Source organism: Squalius cephalus (assembly GCF_949319135.1).
Source record: "Squalius cephalus genome assembly, chromosome: 2".
In the NCBI taxonomy this organism is placed as follows: Eukaryota; Metazoa; Chordata; class Actinopteri; order Cypriniformes; family Leuciscidae; genus Squalius; species Squalius cephalus.
Window position 1 is genome coordinate 3034127 of NC_137123.1, and position 23988 is coordinate 3058114.

The following is a 23988-nucleotide window of genomic DNA, read 5'->3' on the forward strand; positions in this document are numbered from 1 at the left end:
AGTGAAAGGAGCTTCTGGTCAAGATGACAGTTCAGAGGAGGTGCACGAAACATCGACAAATATCGTCATTATTCAAGGTGAGTTAGCAAATAAAATAAACAAACATTCAATTTCTTCTAAGTTTTCTTAGTAAGAACCAAGAATCAGCAGATTTCGTTTGACATTCTCTACTAGTAACAGTTGTTTGATCTAATTATCAATGTGTTTCTCAATTGAACTATAATGAAAAATGTACATAATATATTACAATTGTCTGTATACATTGAGTTGATTTATAATATTTGTGTTTAGATTTGTAATATTTGTTTTTATTCCTGCATTTAGAGATTCCATCAACAAACACACTTATCAGTCCTGTGAAATTGTTGAATCTGTACGTTGCTTCAAACTCTTCTGAGAGAGCTGGGCTTGAGTAACAATGACCTGACTGCTCACAGTTAGGCTGAATGGAGCGGGATGGGCTGATATATCAGAGGAATCATCAGGTAAGGAATAAGTTTAATGAGTCCTGCACTCTGCCCTCAGACACACACATACACTTACACACATTCAACACCACACTCACTGAACCCCTCTTTGCTGGATTTTGGTTTATGGTTTTTCAGTATCTTTGTTAAATAACAAACAAACACTGATTGAAAGACACTTCAGTCTCGTGATCATAGGCATATGTTTTACGTCTGAGGTGTGATGGTTGTTTTTCTCACTTGTTTTTATTTTTTGCTTTTCAAGTGACTTATTTAACCTGTGTATTTACTCATATTTATATGAGAATCCAAAAAAATGCTAAATGAGTGTGCGTGTGTGTACCTATGTGGGCAACAAATGCTGAAAGGACTTTGGACACTTTACAAGTTAAAATGTATGTAATCAAAGAGAAAACCTAACATCCTGAGCATAAAACACTGATTTGAGTTGATTGACTGTTGCTTCAGATACTGTTACGAGACCGCTTATTGGTCTAGGGGCAGGAAAGGAGGGTAACAAAAAGTTGCAGGGAGAGAGTGAGAGAATTCCCGTCTCCAGGTCCCAGGACAAGCACAAATTACAACACCAGTTTGTAAAATAAAAAGATAGAACAAGTTTTATTTTAAATAATCAGTGGGATATAAACACAAGACTGAGAATGGACAGGAGGGGAAACGGCAAAGAAAATAAATTCTTACTAAGGGTTTTTAGAAATAACTTACCTAGCTTCAAAAGTAAACTAAATGATCCCAATAAAGATAAACCACGAAACAGTGTATTAACTTAAAGGAAAAACATTTAAGGCCAGGCCAGCTTTATACAGGCCAGCTATACACAGATACATGCAAAAAAAAAAAAAAAAAAAAAAAAAAGGATTACTTTAACACACTCCAACTAGATTATGGTAACTATAAACACAAGGTTACCATAAACTCACATAGAAGTTAGCACACAACACACCTTCTTTAGTGTTCACTTAATCACTACAACATACACCACAAACACAATGCAAGTAACAAGATAAGTGCTGTCCTGCTGGGGCTGGAAGATGATAGTCTCTCTCCTTGTTTAAAACTCTCTGGGTTCTTATATACTGATCCACTCACACCTTAACGAGGCTGAACACAAATCAGGTGGACGTAACAATACTGATTCCATTCTCTGAATACACCTTTGATTGTATCTTTAGTAGATATACTTTAAAGGGTTAGTTCACCCAAAAATGAAATTTCTGTCATTAACCCTCTGGGGTCTAAGGTGTTTTTGGGGTCCTTGAGATGTTTTGACATGCCCTGACATTTGTGCTTTTTTCAGTTGCTTATAAACATATTAATGGCAAAGGTGTAATTACACTATTTAGTACAAACAGGGCCACCATATGTGAGCAACATGTATGTACATGTTTGTATTTTTGAGAGAATAATGTTTATGCATGGTGTCGTGGATATTTTTTCTCTCAAACCTAATTACCTGGCTCTATCTTTTGGGTCTCGTTCCTGACGTCCCCACTTTATAGATCACCTGTAACTGACTACCTGGCTCTATCTTTTGGTTCTCGTTCCTGACGTCCCCACTTTATAGATCACCTGTAACTGACTACCTGGCTCTATCTTTTGGGTCTCGTTCCTGACGTCCCCACTTTATAGATCACCTGTAACTGACTACCTGGCTCTATCTTTTGGGTCTCGTTCCTGACGTCCCCACTTTATAGATCACCTGTAACTGACTACCTGGCTTCCCCAAACTAACTATCTAAACTAACTTCCTACCTAAACTAGCTTCCTGCGCAGGAATAAATTGACAAACAGACCTGCAATTGTCCTTTAAATGCTTTAATCACGGCCGGGAGATCTTCCCGAGCAGTTCTCAGGGAATCTCTCCCAAGAAGCAAGGCCGGAGGATCTCAGACAAATTCCATTGAGAATCCCACCGAAAAATACATATACAACAGTTTTTATAGAATCAGGAAAACAAATAAGACTAACATGTCACCTTCAATATGATTGGTTCAATTGGTTCAAAAGCCCAACCTTTTCCCTCTGTCACTGGCATAAGCAAACTCTGATTACTTATCACAAGGTTTTTGCGAACTAGTCATGTCTAGTTTCAGTTCCCCTTTCTGTTATTAATACACATAGACATACACTCATAAGTCACAAGTTTTTCCCCAAAGAGTTTTGACACATTAAAAGCATATGAATGTTGTTCCTGCAAGAAAAACAAATGTTAGTTGATTAATTAACGTTGATTAATTAAAATCCATTCACATTCCCCTCTCTGGTCGTAATCATTTATATGACCAAATACATATATCTGGATTTTTAATTACTCTAATGAATTATTCCATACCTGCATGATTTACCTGCAATCTAATTTATACCAAATCATCCTATTATAAGTCAGTGACTTTAATACCACCTGATATCTCTAATCATACCATGTTCCATCTTTTACTTTATAATACCTGTCAAATATTCCTTCAATCAGCATCCTAAGTTGTAATGAAAATACAACCAATTTACAATGTTACCACATACACATACCATCTTCTCATCTTCTTCATCTCCTTCCCAACATTCTATCTTTAGTAAAAACTAAACATACCATAGTACATTGCCTTTATAACTTTAGTAGACCTTGAGTCAAGTTTAATTATCATCTTTCTCTGGATTTTGAATCGCATTGATCTATTAGGCCTTTAACAGGCTGATACTGCTGCTGGACCAATTTTATTAACCTTATTTTACTAGCTTTTAATTCAAGCAGGCGATTGTTTTACTTAGTAAGATCTATTTAAGGATCTGTGTAATAAAATCTAACCAACCAAGTTCTAAAATCTTTTCATTTTTTTTCCTTAACACAAATATCAATAATTGTATTATTTTGTTTCAAACAATGTCATTATTTGAAAATTAACCCAAGCTCTTTGCCATGATAATAGCTTTAGCTACTGATATGCTATTTAATCATTAATTACCTATCCTAAAATCCTATTTTTCCAGAATTAACTGATGGACATAACATGTCCTGCCTCTATTTGTTGGCAATGCGGAATAGTTCATAATGGATCCAGTGATCCAGATCATTAAATCTGTAACTTCATTCTAAATTAAGAAAGTTTTTAGAATTTTGCTTTATGAGCAAATATTCTATTTCACTGAAATGTCTTAACTGTTTAGATTCATTTTAGTTTAAATTTAACATGTTTGAGTTACATTGTTCTTGGTCTTGGTTTTAACTTTATGCCCCCTACATAATAATTTGAACACGTTGAAGACCTTTCTCAACAAAACAAATCCATATTTCATTTCTGGAAGCCGGGCTAAATAAGCAAGCACTGTTACTGTATTCCTAGATAGACTAGACCTGTAGTCACCTCTCAGATATCAAATACAGACATTAGACAATACAATTAGACAATACATGAAAGGAACATTTCAGTAATCACACTGGTAACGTCTTTAACTAATAATAATTCATAAATTAAATATGTTTCCCAAAATCAATCTCCTTTTGAAAGTTTTTCTTTTGCTATTTTAACAAATGGAAACACCTAAAAAATATTTAATTTAGTCATTCATTCATCGCTATAGAAGCCCACCCAATTATCTATTCGGACCTAAGTCCGGCAAAGTAACTTATCCTCTCTTATTAGAGAACAACTATTACAACTATTACATTTTTTTAGCATCTATGATATCTGAATTAGGGTTCTAAAACCTTAAAGTTTCTTCAAAAATAGTCCCTAGATTATTTTTATCTTTACAGTAATGTACCTATTTAGAGTCCCTATACTCTACAGAATTAAGAGATTTTCCTCTTCACAATTTACATGTACCTGAAATATTTTCAAATTAATCAGTAATTGTTCAAATCATGAGATCTAAATACTCAGTACAGTACAGTTTGATTGAAACAAATACAACATCAATAAACATCACACAAAATTAATTATCATGCTAAGCTTAAACCATTAGTTGGTCCACATCTTCCTCCAGATGTGTTAATCATCTTGTTGCCCCATGGACGTTCCATCTTCACCAGGGTGATTCTTTGCGAACCGTTGCAATGGGCGTTCCCACGTCGGCAAGGGAGGTACGTTAAACTAGCACGTCCTTGATCCCCCACTTGACGCTGTGCGTTGTCGTTGGTGTTGACGTTGGCGTTGGCGTGTGTGGTTTCTGAGGGCTGGTTGGTGTAGTTTAAGTCGAGATGCTTGGACGGAGGTGTCACCGCACCCCAGATGGGACCTTGTTTGTGGAGTGAACCACAAGAACAACCTGTGAATGGAGACCTTAAGTATTTTTGTTAGTGACAACATCATCATGTCGCCAGACTCATCTGCTTGTCTGACCGGTCGTCCTTTTTTGATGAGACCTGTAAAATTTCATGTTAAACAGCAACAAGACAATTTTTTATACATTTGGAACAATCAGTTCTGTTCGATGAGATCCATCATGACATCCTGTAAAAAGTAAAAAGTTAAATATGGGGTGGACAGGGCAAGCTTGCTTGCTCTCTGCCTTCCCAAAGTTACACGCTGCGCAGTTGTGCATTGTTTATTTCTGCCACAACAATAAACCCAGACCAGGATAGTTAGCCAAAATCATCCATGGTCGTTGTTTTGTTGGGTATATTTTAACCTGTGGGTCATATTTTATAAATTTAAATACAGCTGTTTTGATTGACATAATTTATTTGTCTTTGAACACCATATTTCACACACTCACTTTCACACACTTTCACACACCCCTCTCTTGCCAGAGATTCATACATTCTTGTCTGCCATAGCAGTTTATGAACTGAATGGGGAACATATATATTTATTAGGAGTGGAATACCACCAAATCTGAACGGTAACAAAGTTCGACGACGACAGAAACTACTGAACGTAGACACACTGTGGCATTCCCCTTGCAACAGTGTCTGAACGTTAGGATATCAATTTTCTATTGTCCGATGCAGTCGCCATGTGATTAAGTTTACACAGTGGACGTAAACCTAACTTTCCAAAAATCAAATAGATTAAACACTTTTAATAATAATCATCGTATAGACCTACAATTGCAGTTGAGAGAATCCATCTTAATTTCCCAAATGCAATTTGTCAATTTTTTGCACAATTTCAATTTTCCAAACTTTTTGTTGTTGCAAGCTATTTAAAAGAAGATTTGGAAATCTTCACACAACCTTTGATCCTTGGACAAAAAGAAAATAACATTTATAACATTTATATCTCGTATCCATGATGATGACAGCATGTGATTTCAAAAGTTTAGAATTAGAAACATTGTTTCTATTGAATCTAGAAAATTACCTTTAAATGAAATGGAGTGACCAATATTTTTGCTTTTCTAGTCATAATTTCTCTTTAGACGCCTTGTGGCCTATATTGTATTTTTCTTTTCCATAGAATTCTGCAATGTCAATCTTTTACATAACTCTCACTGCCATTTCCAGTCTCAGTTTTAACTGAGTGTTAACTTCCGCTATTGAACTTCCTGCAGAAGGGCTGTTACTGACTGGTATCTATTGAAAGCAGATTCAAAGAGTTAGTTTAAACAGAGAAGAATATGAAGAAATATGAAGAATTGCTGAAACCAGTGGATAATAAAAACAATCAAGTTAATAATAACTAAATTTGAAACGGTCTCTGTAGTGATCATTGAAAATGCAGCACCTAGTCCACACGGCTGATTGTCTTTCTGTGTGAATTGTCATTCAGTTGAACTTCAGGCTGATAAATTGGATCATCAGGCTGTGATGGCTCTCTCATCGGTCTGGCTTTTGCATCTCCTGCCACAAAATTTCATAATGCATGGCAAAATTGTCTTTAGGAGAAGTCTCAAGTGAACTGTCACCTTTGCACTGTCTCAGTCTCCCCATGTGACCCCTCTCAGAAGTCTCAACTTCCTCTTTCAGGAGGGCGGCTGCAGGCCCCACTTCCTCTTTTATTTTTCTGCAGTCATCCCACTTTTCAAGGCAGCTGTCTGAAATCTTGAACACTCAGAGAACCGCAAAAATCTAATTAAACAGCTTAATTTCCAAAAGTCTCTTCTGGTTTACAACACAGCAATTCTTCAATTTATTAAAAAGCTTAGTCCTTCATTGCGGAAAAAAGCAAGCACTTCTTCTTTGCAAAGACGCAGGAAAAAGCAGGAAAACTTCTCTAATTATAACACAGTGTATAATGTAAACAAAAATAATTATTTGTCTTTTCTTTTTTACAAGAAACCAAAATAAAATGACTAAGATGTCTGTTATGTGCTTTTTCAAATCACAATTTATATTTAAAGTTGGTCACCCAATCTCATTCTCATACTATGCACAATGCACAAAAATTATCTTAATTAAACATAAACCATTGACTCTTAGAATCTCTGCAATGGATCAGTTTTTCACACTGTCTCCCACAAGGGATAACAGGATACAAATTCTAGATGCCTTCATATAGAAAGTATAATATTTAAACACGTTCAGTTAATATCTTATTATTTATTCATCACTTTAAGAGCAAAAGCAGAGAATTGCTTAAATTCTATTGCTCAGTTTTATATATCTCATCTACTTTAATAAATCAAAGTCTAACTCATAAAAGTTCCTTCATGACTCAAAATTTCCTAATTATCACAGAATGCATATTCCTATTATTATGATTTATAATTTTAACAATTTCTTCATTTTTTTAATTGATTTCAAAATGTAAAAATTCATAAATCTCAGGATAAAAATATTGATCTATTTATCTTGTTTCCACATGGAATCTTTATCTTTCTTTAATTCAATCAAAATCCAAGTCTTTTTCAAACAAAATTTCAAACAAAAAGCAAGTTTCATTACTACAGCATCTCAGGGTATTTTCCCCTCCTGGATCTGGTTTCCAGCATGACAAGTTGCTATTTGCAGAACAAAGTTTCATTAAGAGCTTTCTAGGCGCACTCTCAAAAACAACAAATAAAATACTCAACATATACTAATTTGGTTGAATTTAACCATAATCATTGCTCTTATTAGCAAAGGTAAAACATTTTTTAAATCACTTAAATCTTTTAAATCTGATTACCAGTTTTCTTCAAAATTTTACTTAACAGAATTAGCCAATTTTTTAATTAAAACCTTTTAATTAATTTAGAAGCATTTCAAAGGAAAAATGTCAAGTCTGTCCATCCTACCTTAATACTTTAAGTCCTTTTAGCCCGACTGGAATGGTCCCTCTGTCGAACAGGGTTCTGCAGTCTGGCAGAGTGAAGACAACGTGGTTCCTCGCTCCCTGTCCATCCGACAGAGGGAGAATTCCGAGGACTCCTGGCTGGCTCGCCAAAATGTCGTGGATATTTTTTCTCTCAAACCTAATTACCTGGCTCTATCTTTTGGGTCTCGTTCCTGACGTCCCCACTTTATAGATCACCTGTAACTGACTACCTGGCTCTATCTTTTGGGTCTCGTTCCTGACGTCCCCACTTTATAGATCACCTGTAACTGACTACCTGGCTCTATCTTTTGGGTCTCGTTCCTGACGTCCCCACTTTATAGATCACCTGTAACTGACTACCTGGCTCTATCTTTTGGGTCTCGTTCCTGACGTCCCCACTTTATAGATCACCTGTAACTGACTACCTGGCTTCCCCAAACTAACTATCTAAACTAACTTCCTACCTAAACTAGCTTCCTGCGCAGGAATAAATTGACAAACAGACCTGCAATTGTCCTTTAAATGCTTTAATCACGGCCGGGAGATCTTCCCGAGCAGTTCTCAGGGAATCTCTCCCAAGAAGCAAGGCCGGAGGATCTCAGACAAATTCCATTGAGAATCCCACCGAAAAATACATATACAACAGTTTTTATAGAATCAGGAAAACAAATAAGACTAACATGTCACCTTCAATATGATTGGTTCAATCGGTTCAAAAGCCCAACCTTTTCCCTCTGTCACTGGCATAAGCAAACTCTGATTACTTATCACAAGGTTTTTGCGAACTAGTCATGTCTAGTTTCAGTTCCCCTTTCTGTTATTAATACACATAGACATACACTCATAAGTCACAAGTTTTTCCCCAAAGAGTTTTGACACATTAAAAGCATATGAATGTTGTTCCTGCAAGAAAAACAAATGTTAGTTGATTAATTAACGTTGATTAATTAAAATCCATTCACAATGGTTATTGAAAAAATTCAAATAAAATTTTCTGAAATAAGGCCACAAAACACATACTAAATATGTTTCCACAAGACTTTTGACTAATGGATGTTGTCGCCTAGAGTTTTTGCTTCAAAATTATCTGAAAATCATCCTGCCTAATCATTCACGTAAAACAATACATTGATTTAAATTTTGTAAGACACTTTTTGTTTGGAAAGGCAATATGCGTGGGGGCGTGAATGATCATGAATAATGCTGTGATTCACACCTGAGAAGACAATGACCCGCATAATATATATATATATATATATATATATATATATATATATATATATATATATATATATAAATTAAAGTCAAAAGCACATTTTTAGTACATAGTCATACCTGGAAACAAATCCTGTTCAAATAGGCTATATGGGCCATTCTACAGAATTGGTTCAAAGTTAGAGTTGGAAACATCTAGAAAGAAATTTCTCCTTTTTCACAAATTTTGTATGCATGCAAATTGTATGATATCCAAGGTAAACATTTCTAGTAACTATGCAGTTAATACTCATACTGTATTTTCAGAAGGTTTTGGAATATATCCTCTCCCCAAATGTGTCACTAATAAAAAAATTAAAAAATAATTTAATGAGAATGCTTATATTGACCTCTTAAGATGTTGCTACCTTGTAAATATACTTTTGCAATTTTATTAAAAAGTTTTCACATGTAAATCAACAACAATTACAATTTTAACAATATTTCAAGTGTAATCTTTCTTTTTAAAAAGTATACATTTATTTTATCATACGTATTTCAAAGTTAAGGATTCATTAGTTTGAATTTTGGAACAAACACTATAATAACATCTTAGTTGGTGACTTTATTTTTGACAAAACATACTATATATTTAACATATGAGCAGAAATTGGCGAACAAAAGCTTATATGATGTAGCAGTAGTCTATTTTACAGTAAAAACTTTATATAATCTAAACTAGTCAACGAAATGTTGTCTTTCATATTTCATCTGTAACATCATTTTTATGATATATTAGGGCATATAAATGTTAATTTGTAGTTTAATACGTTGCTTATACAAAGAAATGTTATTTCAACATATTTCAGTCGATTTTTACTCATCTCAGTTTAGCAATACAGTTTGGTAAAAGCTAAACTAGTAGATGTGTTCATGTAAAAATAGCATGTTCACTAATGTAAGTGCCTGTAAACAACAGCGCACATTTGTGCCATTCAATCGATTAGAACAAAGCACTTAAGAATAAAGAACTTATTTTTGTTTATTTTCTTTATTTTACAAAAGCACAATGTTTTGGTTTGACTGTAAGTGGACACACAAAAAAGTAGACATTTTACAGTTTATTTTTTCATATTTCTAAAAAACAGAAATTAAGTTAATTTTGATGAAATCCGAAAGGTTTCTGGCCCCACATAGGCAGCAACGTCATTGCAACTTTCAAGGCCCAGAAATGTAGTAAAGACATCATTAACATAGTCCATGTGACTCCAGTGACTTCAACATTAATGTTATGAAGCGACGAGAATAGTCTTTGTGTTTGATTTTAAATCTTTCTTCTAAAAATGTATTTTGTCAAGCTGAAAACAATCAGTGCTGGTCCCAATTCCTGTGAGACGAGTGTCTTCACTGGTTGTGTGTCTGTCTGACGACAGACTGTTATTCTTAAAACAGACTGAACTGAGCTCTGAAGGCTGTATCTGTCATCTCTTCATTAGTACACACATTGCAGCATTTATTTATTTGAAATAATGTTTAGATTGTGTTCTCCATTATTAAATCTGTGCACAGCAACATTGCACATCTGACTACACTTTATCCTCGACACTCAAGCTTGTTGGCCAAATAAAATGTAACTCTAAAATGTTAGTTTTACTGCAGCACAGCATTCCCTTTTCACTCATTGTCGATCACTCATTACCTGAATGCATTGTAGCAGACATTTTATTATCCAAATAACATTTGTGCGCACAGATCCACGTTAATGTTTTTTCTTGGTCTGCAGAAGTGAATCATTGAAGGACAATGGCATCTGTTAAAGAACAGCTCGTGAACTCACTGAAGGAACTAGTCAAAGATGATCTGAAGGAGTTTCAGTGGCACTTGAAGAATCATGAGTGTGTTTCAACTTCTGAAATGGAGAACACAGATGTCTTAGACACAGTGGATAAAATGGTGGCAAGTTTTGGACAAGAAGAAGCTGTGAAGATCACAGTGTACATTCTTAGGAAGATGAACCAAAACCTCCTGGCTGAACAGTTAGAGAACAAACACAATGAAGGTAATTAAAATCTTTACAAGTGTATGTTGTAAATGTAGAGAACAAAGTAATAAATGTGTTTCAGCTTAAACTCTTGCTTTTCCAGTGTGTTGTGTAATTTGTTACTGCATTTTCATTTTGTTTCATCCCTCTCTTTCACAGTTCAGACTGAGGGCAATATGAATGCTTCTGCCACTGTTGGAGCTGCTTCAAAAAAGATCTTGGGTAAATAATGTCCTCTATCTGTACATGGAAATATTTATTTACCCCAGATTGGGGATTATTCATATTTTAGTCTAATGGTCTTTATTTTGGGTAGGTAAGAGAAAATATGCTTGCAACTATTACAAAGGTTCACACACACATAAATCGTTGGCTTGTCTATTAAATAGCAGTACTAAAGTCTATGTTTGTTTTGTAAGATGGTTTGTGAAATATCAGAGAGATGATCCAAAATACAAATATAGCTGCAAGCAGCAATTATTGGGGCCAAGCACAATCAGATGACAAGACATGCCAACATGTCTGAAAGTGTCAGACCAACTGCAACAGTAAGCAATTAAAGACATTTAATTAATTTAATTAAAGAGGATTTTAGGCAAAATGCCTGAAAAATCATAGAAACAGTAAATAAAAATATGATTTAATGGATTATCACTTTCGACCAATAGGTGGCGGAGTTACAAAACTGATGTGATGTGGTCAGAGTGAAGTGACAATGACATACAAAGTTTGGTGTCAATATGTCAAGGCATTGCAGAGATAAAGCCTGAATAGTGATTTTAGCATCATGCCTCAAATTTGCTGCTGCACTATACGAAAACGGTTTGGTCTATCGACACGAAATCCATAACTTTTAGTCGGCACAGTCTGGAGATGATACGCTTCGATTTTGGTGAAAATCGGACAAACGGTCTAGGAGGAGTTTAAAAAAGTATGTTTTGACTGAAAATCAAGATGATGGACAGGAAGTTCGGCCAAATAAGGAAAACTTGTTATCTATGTTCTCGGCTTGACCCAAGGAATCTATTAAGACCAGTGACATTTCAATAGCCAGATTTATTCAAAAGTTATTAGCCTTTTGGAAATTTTGTTATAACTTTTGACTACTAGGTGGCACTGTCTCGAAATATTTTGAGTACCTTCAGACGATGGTGCTGATGGCACGTTCTGAGTTTCGCAATATTACACCAATGCATTTGTTAAGTATAGCATTTTATTTCACAAAACTGTATTGAAGTCAATGGGAATTTCATGTTTTGTTCTATTATAGCGCCACCAAGAGGCTCAGTCCCACCATTTTTTTGTGTGTGTCCTCAGAGTGAGCCCATGCATATGTGTGTCAATTTTGGTGAAAATATCTCAATTCGCTTCGGAGTTATAGACATTTATATGAAAAAACACGTAAAAAATGACTGACACATGACTTTGATTGGATTTTACTACCCCTTACTATCAATATTTTCGAATTTGGGCATAGAATTCAAGCTATCGACCTATGTTTCCAAACTTCTGATGGTGGTTTCTTCTCGATCGGACTAGCGGTTTCGAAGATATCGGCAAATGTTTTTTAAGCGCTAAATCACAACGCTACACAAACCGTAAGGCAAAACCTAGCATGTTTGGTATCGTAGGACTCGGCAATGATTCAGGACTCTAATGAGAGGAGTCTCGTGAAAATAAGTCGACCACACCCAAAGTTATAAGCATTTGAAAAAAAAATCACCACTACAGGAAAATTCAAAATGGCGGAAAAATTTCCATGACGGAAAATGACGTAGGGTGCATTCGAATCGTCTTAAGCTAGGGAATCAGAGGAAAAAAGAATTTTGTTTCTAGCCCTTGTGGATAAAAAGTTAATAGCATAAACATGAGTGCAACTTTGGACAGTTGGTGGAGCTAGAGGGATTGGTTTTAAGACACCAAATTTGCTATGGTGACAGATTGGACTGTCCCAAATATATGTTTTAAGGGACCCAAACTAATGCAGAAATGGGCTTCATGTGAAGCAGCATTTACTACAAACCGAGCTGTTCTGAGACACAGAAAAAAAAGAATGAGAAATTGCTCACATGCAATTTAACAGTGGTGTTGGGTTTTCTCATACACCAGGGCCATTATTGACAACTTATGATAACTTTTGATTCAGTTCTGTAAGGACCACCCATTTCTCCAACAATGGTAGCCAGTGGTGTGGGCCAAGCAGGCGGGAAGGAAGTCGACCGGAAGTTGAAGCCGGCCGCGTGCCACCATCTTGTAGCAGAACTTCACCTGCAGTTAGCATCCCATTGACTCCCATTCATTTTGGCGTCACTTTGACAGCGAATAACTTTACATCTGAGGCGTTTAAAGACTCCATTTGTCCATTATTTATTTCTAAAGAAACACGACAATGTATAAAAGGCTCCATTACCTTGTAGCTTATGTTATGGCCCCGTAGAAGCAGTTTTTGTAAAAGTAAGCTTACGATTGCGTCATAACCAAGCGACTCTCTGTCGCACAGTAGAGAGATTACCGTATGGACGGGAGGAGAAGCTCGCGGGCAATCGGGAGGACGTAGAGGCAAAATGACAATATAATTAATCAGAATACCTAGCAAAAGTTGCTCCTGCTCCAAGCTCATGGACAATTCCTACTCACACTCTCCGTCTCTGCAAGATTCGGAAGGGAATGATTCAGATTTCTCTTGGCACAGCTACTAGAAGACAGACGGGTTGCTCACGTGGTCCGTGTAACGCTTTGCTCGGTTTGAGTCTGCGCGTCAGGAAAGGAAGTGCTAAGAAATCGCTAAAAATGGGCTTCACTTGTCTCAATTGAGTTCCAATGGGGTCGCTGTGTCCATTTCTTTTACTGTCTATGGGGCCAAGGTGTTCTGCGTGTAGGTCTTTTACTTAAAGGTGCAGTAAGTGATTTTCTGAAAGACACTGTTGAAAGAGGATTGGAGCGAGCAACGCAAGACACTTTATTCTTTATTCTTTATTTATTCTTTATTTTCAAGGATAGTCCCTTGAGATGAACCATCTCATTTTCGAGGGGGTCCTTACAGTACAAAGAAACCAACATCATAATAGAAAATCATAATTAAAGTAAATACAACACAGGACTATAGCAAATATTTAGATACATTGACATTCACATTCATACACATGCACACTCTAACAATGCTCCCACAAACCTAGTCCCTTCCCTTTTGGCCCATACCATGATCAAAGACAATCGGTGAACCATCTGCGAAAATGCAAAATCAAGGTGTAAATATGCTTACACACATCCATATACCCGTACAGATGTACAATAAACATGTCGTGTTTGGGGAGGAGAGAGAGTGTGCAAGAGGGAGATTTGAAGAAAAACTAGAAAGAGAGATGGCTGAGAGACATTACAAAATAGAAAATGTCAGAGAATTATCACTGGAAAAAGAAGAATAATGATCAGGCAAGAGCTTTAGGACCCGTGTTAACCCCCTGGGGTCGGTGGTCGCACCGGCGCGATTGCCTGGCTTTTTTTTCTTATCAGTGCAAACAAGACTTTAAATAACTCCGTTGATTTTTGTCATACAGGCAAGTGTTATACATCATTCAAAAGTGTTAAATGTCTTCTTTTATTTGTGTGCACTCATAGTAAAAACAAAATGTTGTTTTTCATAAAATAAAGAAAATCTGCCACGCGCAAAGAAAATCTGCACGTTCTGCCATCTTTCTCAGTGTGAAGTTCATTCTGAAACACAACAGAAAATGATCTGTAACTCAGCGAATGTTTGCCACACTGACATTTGACATATGCCTTTTCAAAGTTTGAAGCCTCTGTTTTTAAATGATGTATCAAAATGATGATACAATGAAAATTATTATATCAAAAACAAATATTCTCTGTGTAAGTAATCCATATGAAAGAAACCAGATGTACAGTTTCTCAAGCCTCTGCTCATTAACTCTAATGTGACCACACCCTTGCACGCAAGAGCAGTTCACATGCAAACCGTCCACGTGAAGGAACGCAAACCTGTAAACGCCCTCATTACCTCAAAAACAACACGTTGTGTTTGTGCTGTGCTGTGCTGTGCTGTTTACCTTGGATTTACCTCAGAAGAACTAGAAGAACGAAATTCGAAGAGGAGAAAGTTCTTTTAAGGTAAGAAGATAAGAAATTCCCACTCATAATAGTAAGCATGTTATTGTTGCATAAACTTCACATTGTAGCTACTAGTTAAACTGGTGCCAGACTAATATGTATGTGTGTGTGTGTGTGTGTGTGTGTGTGTATATATATATATATATATATATATGTATATATATATATACACATATATTTACATATATAGACAGAAACATGTTGAAATATGAACTACAGACAGGTACCAACCTTTCAATGCTACATTTTTTATGTACGACACAAGGATGTTTTTATGTTCGATAATAAAACAGCATGATATAAACGTAGGCTAGTATGATGTTTACTCTAATATGGTGAATATTATAATGTTTAGACCCGTGTTTACTGTTAAATACTGTGTTTGTGGATATCTGCTCAAACGTAGATATGTATAATGTGGTAACAATAATGTTTCATAGTTTGGAGCGGCTCGATCGCTTCAGTAAATGGTCTCTGTACACGCTGTGAGTCTGAGTCACTCGCGCTGTGCATTTGAAAAACAAAACGTGCCAAAGATTGGGAGTTTTTACTCCAATCTCATTTCATAATGTCATAATGATTGGAAACATTCGAAGTAAAATATATGATAATCTGTACATTTTTCTCCAGTGTAGTGTACTGAAGTGTTCCTTTTTAACGATATATAGGCTGCCTGCTATAGGCTATTGTTGTTATTATTTTATGAAGCCGTACAAGTATATGCCTACAAAGCACAACAAACCTGGTGTTCATTATGTATATATTTTTTGTAAATTTTAAATCGCAATTTTAACCAGAAAAATGTAAAATTTATTCCCAAAATCGAACAGCCCTATAATTTCTCTTGATATCAGCATGTTCACAGTTGTTTCCTTTTTTTTTTTTTTTTTTTTTTACAGGGACCAGATGCCACTGATGAGTCCTGCTGACTTCAACATTCACACAAGTCTCTGTACATGAATATGGTAAAGTGAAAAAATCAAACACCTTGGAAATGACATGTATGTACTATGTTTCAGGAATGGCACAAAGGTGTGTGACTATTCAAGTCTCTGTCTTTAGATCAGTGTGTTCAATAATGTGCTTTTTTTGTCCTTGTGTATCTTTGGATTATGTAGTGTTGTAAATAAATCCAAACAATCAAAAAGCCATTCTTTTTAAATCTCTGCTCATTCTTTGTTCTGGTTCTCTCATAGTCCCACCTGATAGGGCCATTATGGGAGGGTCTTTGTCTTGCTCAGGTGTGAAACACATCAATATTCATGATGATTCACGCCTCCTTGCATAAAGCTTTACTACACAAAACATGTCTTACAAGTTTTAAATCAATATATTGTTTTATCTGAATGAGTACGCAGGATGATTTTCACATCGTTTTGAAGCAAATATTCTAGGCTACGTTATACAATTTTCAAAAGTCTTGTGAAGAAATAATCAGTATGGGTTTCATAACCTTATTTCAGTGAAATTTTTTTTTTTTTTTTTCACATACCACGCATAAACGCCATTATCTCAAAACTACAAACTTTTACATACATGCTGCTGACATATTATTGTAGTAGAGTTTGTGCTGAATAGTGTAATCAGACTTTAGCCATGAAGATGTTTCAAGTAACAGAAATAAACACAAGCATGTCAGAACATGCCTAGAAAACACCTCAGACCCCAGAGGGTTAATATTAGAAAAGCTATCCAGCACTGGAGAGACCTAGGCGGGAAGGCCTGAATTCAGATGCTAACATTGGTTTTTGCTGTTTTACAGAACCAAGATATGCTGTTTTTGTAAATGTTAGCTGTAGTAACAGCACAGTTTTAAGTGACATTGTTTGTCTGGAGCTGGTGTGCTGCTGGTGAGTTTAACGTTCGGTTAACATGGTGGCTGCTGGCTCTTCTTCTTTCTCACTGGTTTGTGTGTCACAGGTTTACCAATCATAATTTGTAAAAGTGGCCTATAATTCAATTTCTTGACTACTTGAAAGTACCGGAGTAGGAGTTAAAAATACTGCACAAAATGGTAACAGGAACTATAGTTCCTTGTGCGAACAGGGCGAAAACAGAAATATTCTTCAATTCCTGAGCTAGGTTCATGTTCCTGCTGTGGGACAGTGCCTGTTATATCTCAAAGAGATTTATACTATGTGGTCATGAGCCAAAGCAAATGCATGACATTAAGCAATGTCTGTTTATTAAGCATAATCAGTGTAAGATGAGCATGTAAACCATTTAGTGTTGCAGTACATTCACTAAATATGCAATTATGATTAATTGTGGTAAATAGGATGCAGTAATACAGCAGTACTGAAATGCACATGTACCACACATACTTATTATAAGTGTGTTTGTATGTTAATTTATTTTAGAAAGATATCATAGGCCAGGTAACAATTAATGATATAGTTTAAAAATATTAAAAAAATAGTTATAAACAAATGTATAAAGAAACTTATTTCAATCCGAACAGTTCATATTTTTAAGATCTAGATTTTTAACTCTTTGCTTTATTTTGTTTTTCTCTTTCTCAAAGGCTCAACTGCAGAGGACAGTAAAGCTGATCCTCATGATTACAGAAAGATCAGCCTCAGACTGAAAAACAAATTACAAGAGGACTACAAGCGGATATTGGTTGGCAATTCTCAGACAGGTCATCGGCAGTATCTGAATGATATTTACACTGATCTATATATGGTGGAGAATGAATCTGGAGGAATAATGATTGACCATGAAGTGAGACGGATTGAACTAAATATCAGCCGATTTACTGCGAAGGACTCAGCGATCCAGTGCAATGACATATTCAAAGAACATATGGGTCAACAAAACAAAAAAGTGCTGACGATGGGAATCGCAGGGGTGGGAAAAACTGTCTCTGTCAATAAATTCATTCTTGACTGGGCTGAAGGAAATGAAAATCAGAATATACTCTTCGTATTTCCTCTCCCATTCCGTAAATTGAATATGATTACAAAGAACTGCAGTCTCATGGATCTGCTTCAAGAATGCTTCTTTAGTGGTCCTGAAGAACTTCCCTCTCTTCCTGAAGGTGACTGTAAGGTCCTGTTCATCTTTGATGGGCTGGATGAATGTCATTTGCCTTTGAGATTTAATGAGAGTGATGCATTTACAGATGTGCATGTAAAAACAACAGTGAGTAAAATATTTACAAACCTGATCAAGACACACCTGTTTCCCTCTGCTCTCATCTGGATCACATCCAGACCAGCAGCAGCCTGTCTGATACCCAGAGACTACATTGATCAGGTGACAGAGGTGCGAGGATTCAATGATGAGCAAAAAGAGCAATACTTCATCAAAAACAGCAGTTCTGGGGTTGCTGGAAACATCATCTGTCACATCAGGAAATCAAGGAGCCTATACATCATGTGCCACATCCCTGTCTTCTGCTGGATCTGTCTCACTGTTCTTCAGCCTCTACTGGCTCAAGAGGGCAATGACAAAATACCAACAACTCTCACTGCGATGTACACAAACTTCTTACTTTCTCAGAAGCAAAAGATGAAAAAATACTGTGATGATCCTGAAGTTAATCCTAAAGCCAAGTCTTTTGATCAGGTTATTCTGAAACTTGGGAAACTTGCCTTTAAACAGCTACAGAAAGGTAATCTGATTTTCTACAAAGAAGATATAGAGGAGTGTGGACTAGATGTCAGTGAAGGGTCAGTGTACTCTGGGTTATGCACTCAGATCTTTCAGAAAGAAAGGGCTTTTTCAATGAGAAGTGTTTACAGCTTCGTACATCTCAGTGTTCAGGAGTTCCTAGCTGCTCTCTACGTGTTTTTCAGATACAAATGTTTTGGAAGCAGATTTGTATTTCTTCAATCTTGGACAGAAAAACTGAAATGGGGTATCTTCAAAAAGTCATTATTTGACTTTCATAAGGCTGCGATCAACAAGGCTTTGCAGAGCAAGAATGGACACTTGGATCTTTTCCTCCGGTTCCTGCTGGGTCTCTCACTGGAGTCCAATCAGAGTGACCTGAAGGAACTGCTGCCCAGACTGGAACTGAAAACCAAGAATGTCAAAGACGTTGCTGATTATATCAAAAAGAAAATAGAGAAGGAAAAAAAGGTAGAGAGAACTATCAACCTATTTTACTGTCTGAGTGAACTGAAAGATGACTTTGCGGAGGACATCCAGATTCATCTGAGCTCAGGAAATCTTTCAGCAAATCTCTCCTCTTCTCAATGGTCGGCTCTGGTGTTTCTGCTCCTGATATCAGAAGAGACTCAAGAGATGTTTGAACTGCAGAAATACAGAAGATCTGATGAAGCATTGATGAGACTGCTACCAGTGATCAAAAACACTAGACGAGCACTGTAAGAGTCATATTTACATTTATTTACATACATGGTTAGTCATTTTATTTGGTCTCTAAATTAACAGGGTGACATGGGCCAAACTGCAGACCAAGGATGCCCAATACTCTTCCCAGCGATCTACCTTACTGCATAGTTCAGTTACAACAATTTCTACGAACATTAGTATATTAGGGAAATTTTAATATTTACTGACAGGTGTTTTGGAAGATATTATTTAGCTGGTTCAGAGGTGGTTGAACTTGAACTTACCATTTTTTACAGAATGCTAGATTGTTGGTACATAAAATATTGAATAAACTGCCCTTCTTGATCTTGTCACAAAAAGAGTGATGTTTAATTAAGTGATAAGTATATTTTAGTTTTAATACTTAAGTACATTAAAATCAAGAAAATCAAGTGCCTTTGCACTTTAATTATAAAAATGGTAAAGTATACATTTGTGTACATTTGAAATAGTAGGGTATTATATTAGGTCAGTGGCTCCCAAACCTGCCCTGGAGTACCCCCAACACTGCATGTTAATGAGCTGATGAGTTGAATCAGGTGTGTTTGATTAGGGAGACAAAGAGAACGTGCAGTGTTGGGGGTACTCCAGGACAGGTTTGGGAACCACTGTATTAGGGTATCTGGCCAACACTGATAACAGTTTTTGTTTTCCAGTTTACAGTCCTGTAATCTCACTGCTCAGTGTTGTGAGAGTTTGTCATCAGCTCTTCAATCCTCAAACTGTGTCCTGAGAGAGCTTGATCTGAGTAACAATGACCTGAAGGATTCAGGAGTGAAGCTGCTATCTGATGGACTGAAGAGCCCAAACTGTCAGCTGCACGTACTAAGGTTTTATATTGATTGGAGTGTAAATTAATTTATCATGTGAGAAGGGACAGTGTGGAGTGATATGAGAGATACATGGGATCATTGGCTCAGTGAAAAGTCAGTATAGAACTGTATTTTATCACAGAATAACCCCATTGATTAATTGCAATCAAAAGTTCCTTTTTCTGTGTGGATTTGTATTGTGTATATCAGGAGTCATACAAATTTAGGAAGAAAATGGAAACGCAAAACCCAAATGAGGAGATATTATAGTCTCTTTACTTCCAATTTGCAAATGTTTCAGTATACACCACTTTGTTTTATTTTTCATATTAGATTACCATGTTGTAATCTTACTACTCGGTGCTGTGAGAGTTTGTCATCAGCTCTCCAATCCTCAAACTGTGTCCTGAGAGAGCTGGATCTGAGTAACAATGACCTACAGGATTCAGGAGTGAAGCTGCTGTCTGGTGGACTTAAGAGTTCAAACTGTCAGCTGTACATACTGAGGTATTTAACTGGTCTGTATATTTTGGGAAAAACCGATGTAGTTGGTGTGTGCTTAATACTGCTCTCTACTGCTCCCCTTTTTAGAAAATTACTGAAATGATTCTATACATTTGCAGCAATGACTATATTAGATTTAGTGATTTTCTTCAATAAAAAGTCATCCTGTTTTTTATAATTTTATGCAGTGTAATATAATATTTAAGAATTTGGTTAAATAGCAGTCTTTGGGTTTTATTTCTTCCCATATACATATACATAACTTATTATAGCGATAACTGTTTATGTGAAAAAACTGTATGTGAGATCGTAATATGCTGGCAAGGTTTGCTGATAATATACAATGTTTGCTATAATAACCTTTCACCTCCATGTCCATGGCTTTTTAGCTGATTGTTCACCACTTTAGTGCAAATAATATCTGATTATAAATGTCCACAATAAATCCCTCCACATCCATGTTTGTAACACAGTCTGTAACACAAGGCATAGGCATAAGCAGTTCACCATTTGGGAAACACTTTTTAGATTACCTGAATGTATGTATGTGTGTGTTTCTATAGGTTGTCGGGCTGTATGGTGACAGAGGAAGGCTGTGGTTATGTGTCTTCAGCTCAGAGTTCAAACCCATCACACCTGAGAGAGCTGGACCTGAGCTACAATCACCCAGAGTCAGGAGTCAAGCTGCTCTCTGACAAACTGAAGGATCCAAACTGCTCACTGCAGATACTCAAGTATACCAAAGACTAATACTGACATATTGAACATGTGTGTGTGTGCATGTACATATCTACATTAATGTGTGTTTGTGTGTTTATAGTGTGGATCAGGGAGGAGAAATCAGGATGACAGCAGGTCTACGAAAGTGTATGTCTGCATACACGCACACACTCTGAGTGATTGCTGTTCTGTTGTGTTATAAATATTTCTCTTTTCTTGTGTTCAGATGCCTGTGATCTCACACTGGATCCAAACACTGCACACTCTCGTCTCATTCTGTCTGATGAGAACAAGAAAGTTACATATGTTTATGGTCATCAGCCATATCCTGATCATCCAGAGAGATTTAAGAAATGCGAACAGGTTCTGTGTGGGGAGAGGTTGACTGGACGCTGTTACTGGGAGGCTGAATGGAGCGGATATAATGCCGATATATCAGTGTCATGTAAAGGAGTCAACTGGAAAGGAGGAAGTGTCTTTGGGTTTGGATCCAATGACAATTCCTGGAGTCTGATCTGCTCTGATTACAAATTCTCTGCCTGGCACATTAAAAAGCGAACTGCCATACCAGCCCCTCCACCCTTTTCTAATAGAGTAGGTGTCTATCTGGATGTGTCAGCTGGCACTCTGTCCTTCTATAGCATCTCTAACACACACACACTCACACACTTACACACATTCTACACCACATTCACTGAACCCCTCTATGCTGGATTTAGGGTTTATTTGAACTCTTCAGTGTCTCTGTGTCAGATTAAAACTTAGAGAAGCACACCCAACATACATATCCCTATATTAAACAACATCCCTATGTTAAACAGCCGAAACAATGCTAACATGGATACTTGGAGATGAACATGATTGACAGAGTTATGAGGACAGAGTTAAATGAGAACAGACAGAACTCATGATTAAATGCTTGTTCACTCCAAAAAGGATAACTATAATGATAATTAGCTTGTACGACAATAAACAAACAATAATGTTGTTTTTTTAACCATACTCTGCAGTTATGTCATAATTGCAGCACACATTTTAAAATAGCAAGGATTTTGATTGGAAGTCAATGTATTTACCATTCATCAGCTGAAAAAAAGTACTCTGAAAGTGATTCCAATGATAATATTGTTGTGAACTTTGCTATTCTTGGAGTTGGAATGATTTTTAAAACGTTTAACATTCTTGGACTGAATGGGCATCAGAGTTTTTTTTATCAATTCCTAACATCCTTTTGTCCAATCTGTAGTCAAGTTTTAATAACTCTAAACACAATTAAAGTAACTAGGTAATTGTGACTTCCTATCTCACAATTCTGATTATTTTTCCTCTCAATTCCTAAATTTATATCTCACAATTCTGAGAAAGAAAAAAAAAAATCTGAATTGTGAGATGAAAACTCACAATTGTAAGAAAAAAGAATTGTGTGAGAAAATATCACAATTACCTTTTATACTTTTTTTTTTTTTTATGAAAAAAGCTTCCATATTAAGCAAATGCCATTTGTTGTTGATCAGTGGCAGCAATTTCTTTTTTATTTCAGTAAAAGCTTCATTTAAAGCTTTCACTACAACGCTTCCAGTACCACTGTTCCATATACAAAGAATATGCTATCTGCGTAGTGCACTATAGGGGGCACCATCCCAGCCTCTATGGGGGCTCTGTCAACACCCCACCACACCCCCAGAAAACAATTTCAGGAGATGGCAACTGAAGTTCTGCATAGGGGACCCATTTGACCAGTGGCTTGCTTCCTGAGCAATTTGGTTACTTTCTATTTTTTTTCTACTGTACATTCTATAAAGTAATGACTCATTCACTTTTAGATAGTATGTTGCCAAGAATGCATATATTCAACACTTGCAGTAAAAATAAACTAAATTATTAAAAACAATGTATTTCATATTGTCTGCTGGTAGAACTGAAACATGACAAGTAATGCAGTTTTTATAATGCCATCAACTGTTAGTATTTTGACAGTCATTGCGTTATGATTGATTATATGTTCATGTTGGATAGAACACTAGTAACTAGTAACACTAGAGTTTTGACAGAATGATTCAATTTTGAATCGGGTTTGCTGTGTCTTGGTGTAAGCATATAACAAGTTTTTTAGCATTTTTAAATGTAGAGTTTGTATTTATTTAACAAAATATGGTTTTGGGTATAAAATTAACTATTTGGCTAATTGTCTGATGTAGGTGTGTTGCTGTGTTAAGAGTTAAGGAAAAGTAATTAAAGTATTGGTAAACGCTTGTTAGCAATTGTAAAAAAAAAAAAAAAAAAAAAAAAATTTAAGTATATGTCCAAAAGTGTATAAAATATTTAGCTGCACGACGGCATCACAAAAACGTATATCTTACCTTATGATACTCCAATGATGTTATGAGATCAGGAGTAATGCAGGTGGAGGTTTTGATCATGTCATCTATATTCAGCTTTTCAACTGTCTCAGTTGAAGCTTATATTTTCTTATTTAAATTATGTAATTTTCTCTAGCCCAAACTTGGGCTTATGAGAAACAATTACAAAAACAGCATTAAGCACATTCGCCACAACTAAATTTTCCAAGCAGTCATCAGAGGTTTCAT

General features: G+C 36.1%; 2 protein-coding genes across 2 annotated transcripts in view; both read left to right on the forward strand.

Moving 5' to 3' along the window:
• LOC307154708 (NACHT, LRR and PYD domains-containing protein 3-like) lies at positions 1 to 23277 on the forward strand. Its single transcript, XM_079864793.1, has 10 exons — positions 1 to 77; positions 325 to 485; positions 10638 to 10913; positions 11055 to 11117; positions 17548 to 19357; positions 20021 to 20194; positions 20510 to 20683; positions 21244 to 21414; positions 21501 to 21547; positions 21627 to 23277. Exons 3-10 carry the CDS (start codon positions 10658 to 10660, stop codon positions 22163 to 22165), a joined length of 3234 nt encoding a protein of 1077 aa, XP_079720919.1. The 5' UTR covers positions 1 to 77; positions 325 to 485; positions 10638 to 10657; the 3' UTR covers positions 22166 to 23277.
• LOC307154780 (microfibril-associated glycoprotein 4-like) overlaps positions 1 to 23988 on the forward strand; it is a gene marked incomplete at its 3' end in the record, with an annotated part of 64178 nt that overhangs the window by 32635 nt on the left and 7555 nt on the right. The gene's annotated exons all lie outside the window — the stretch shown is intronic.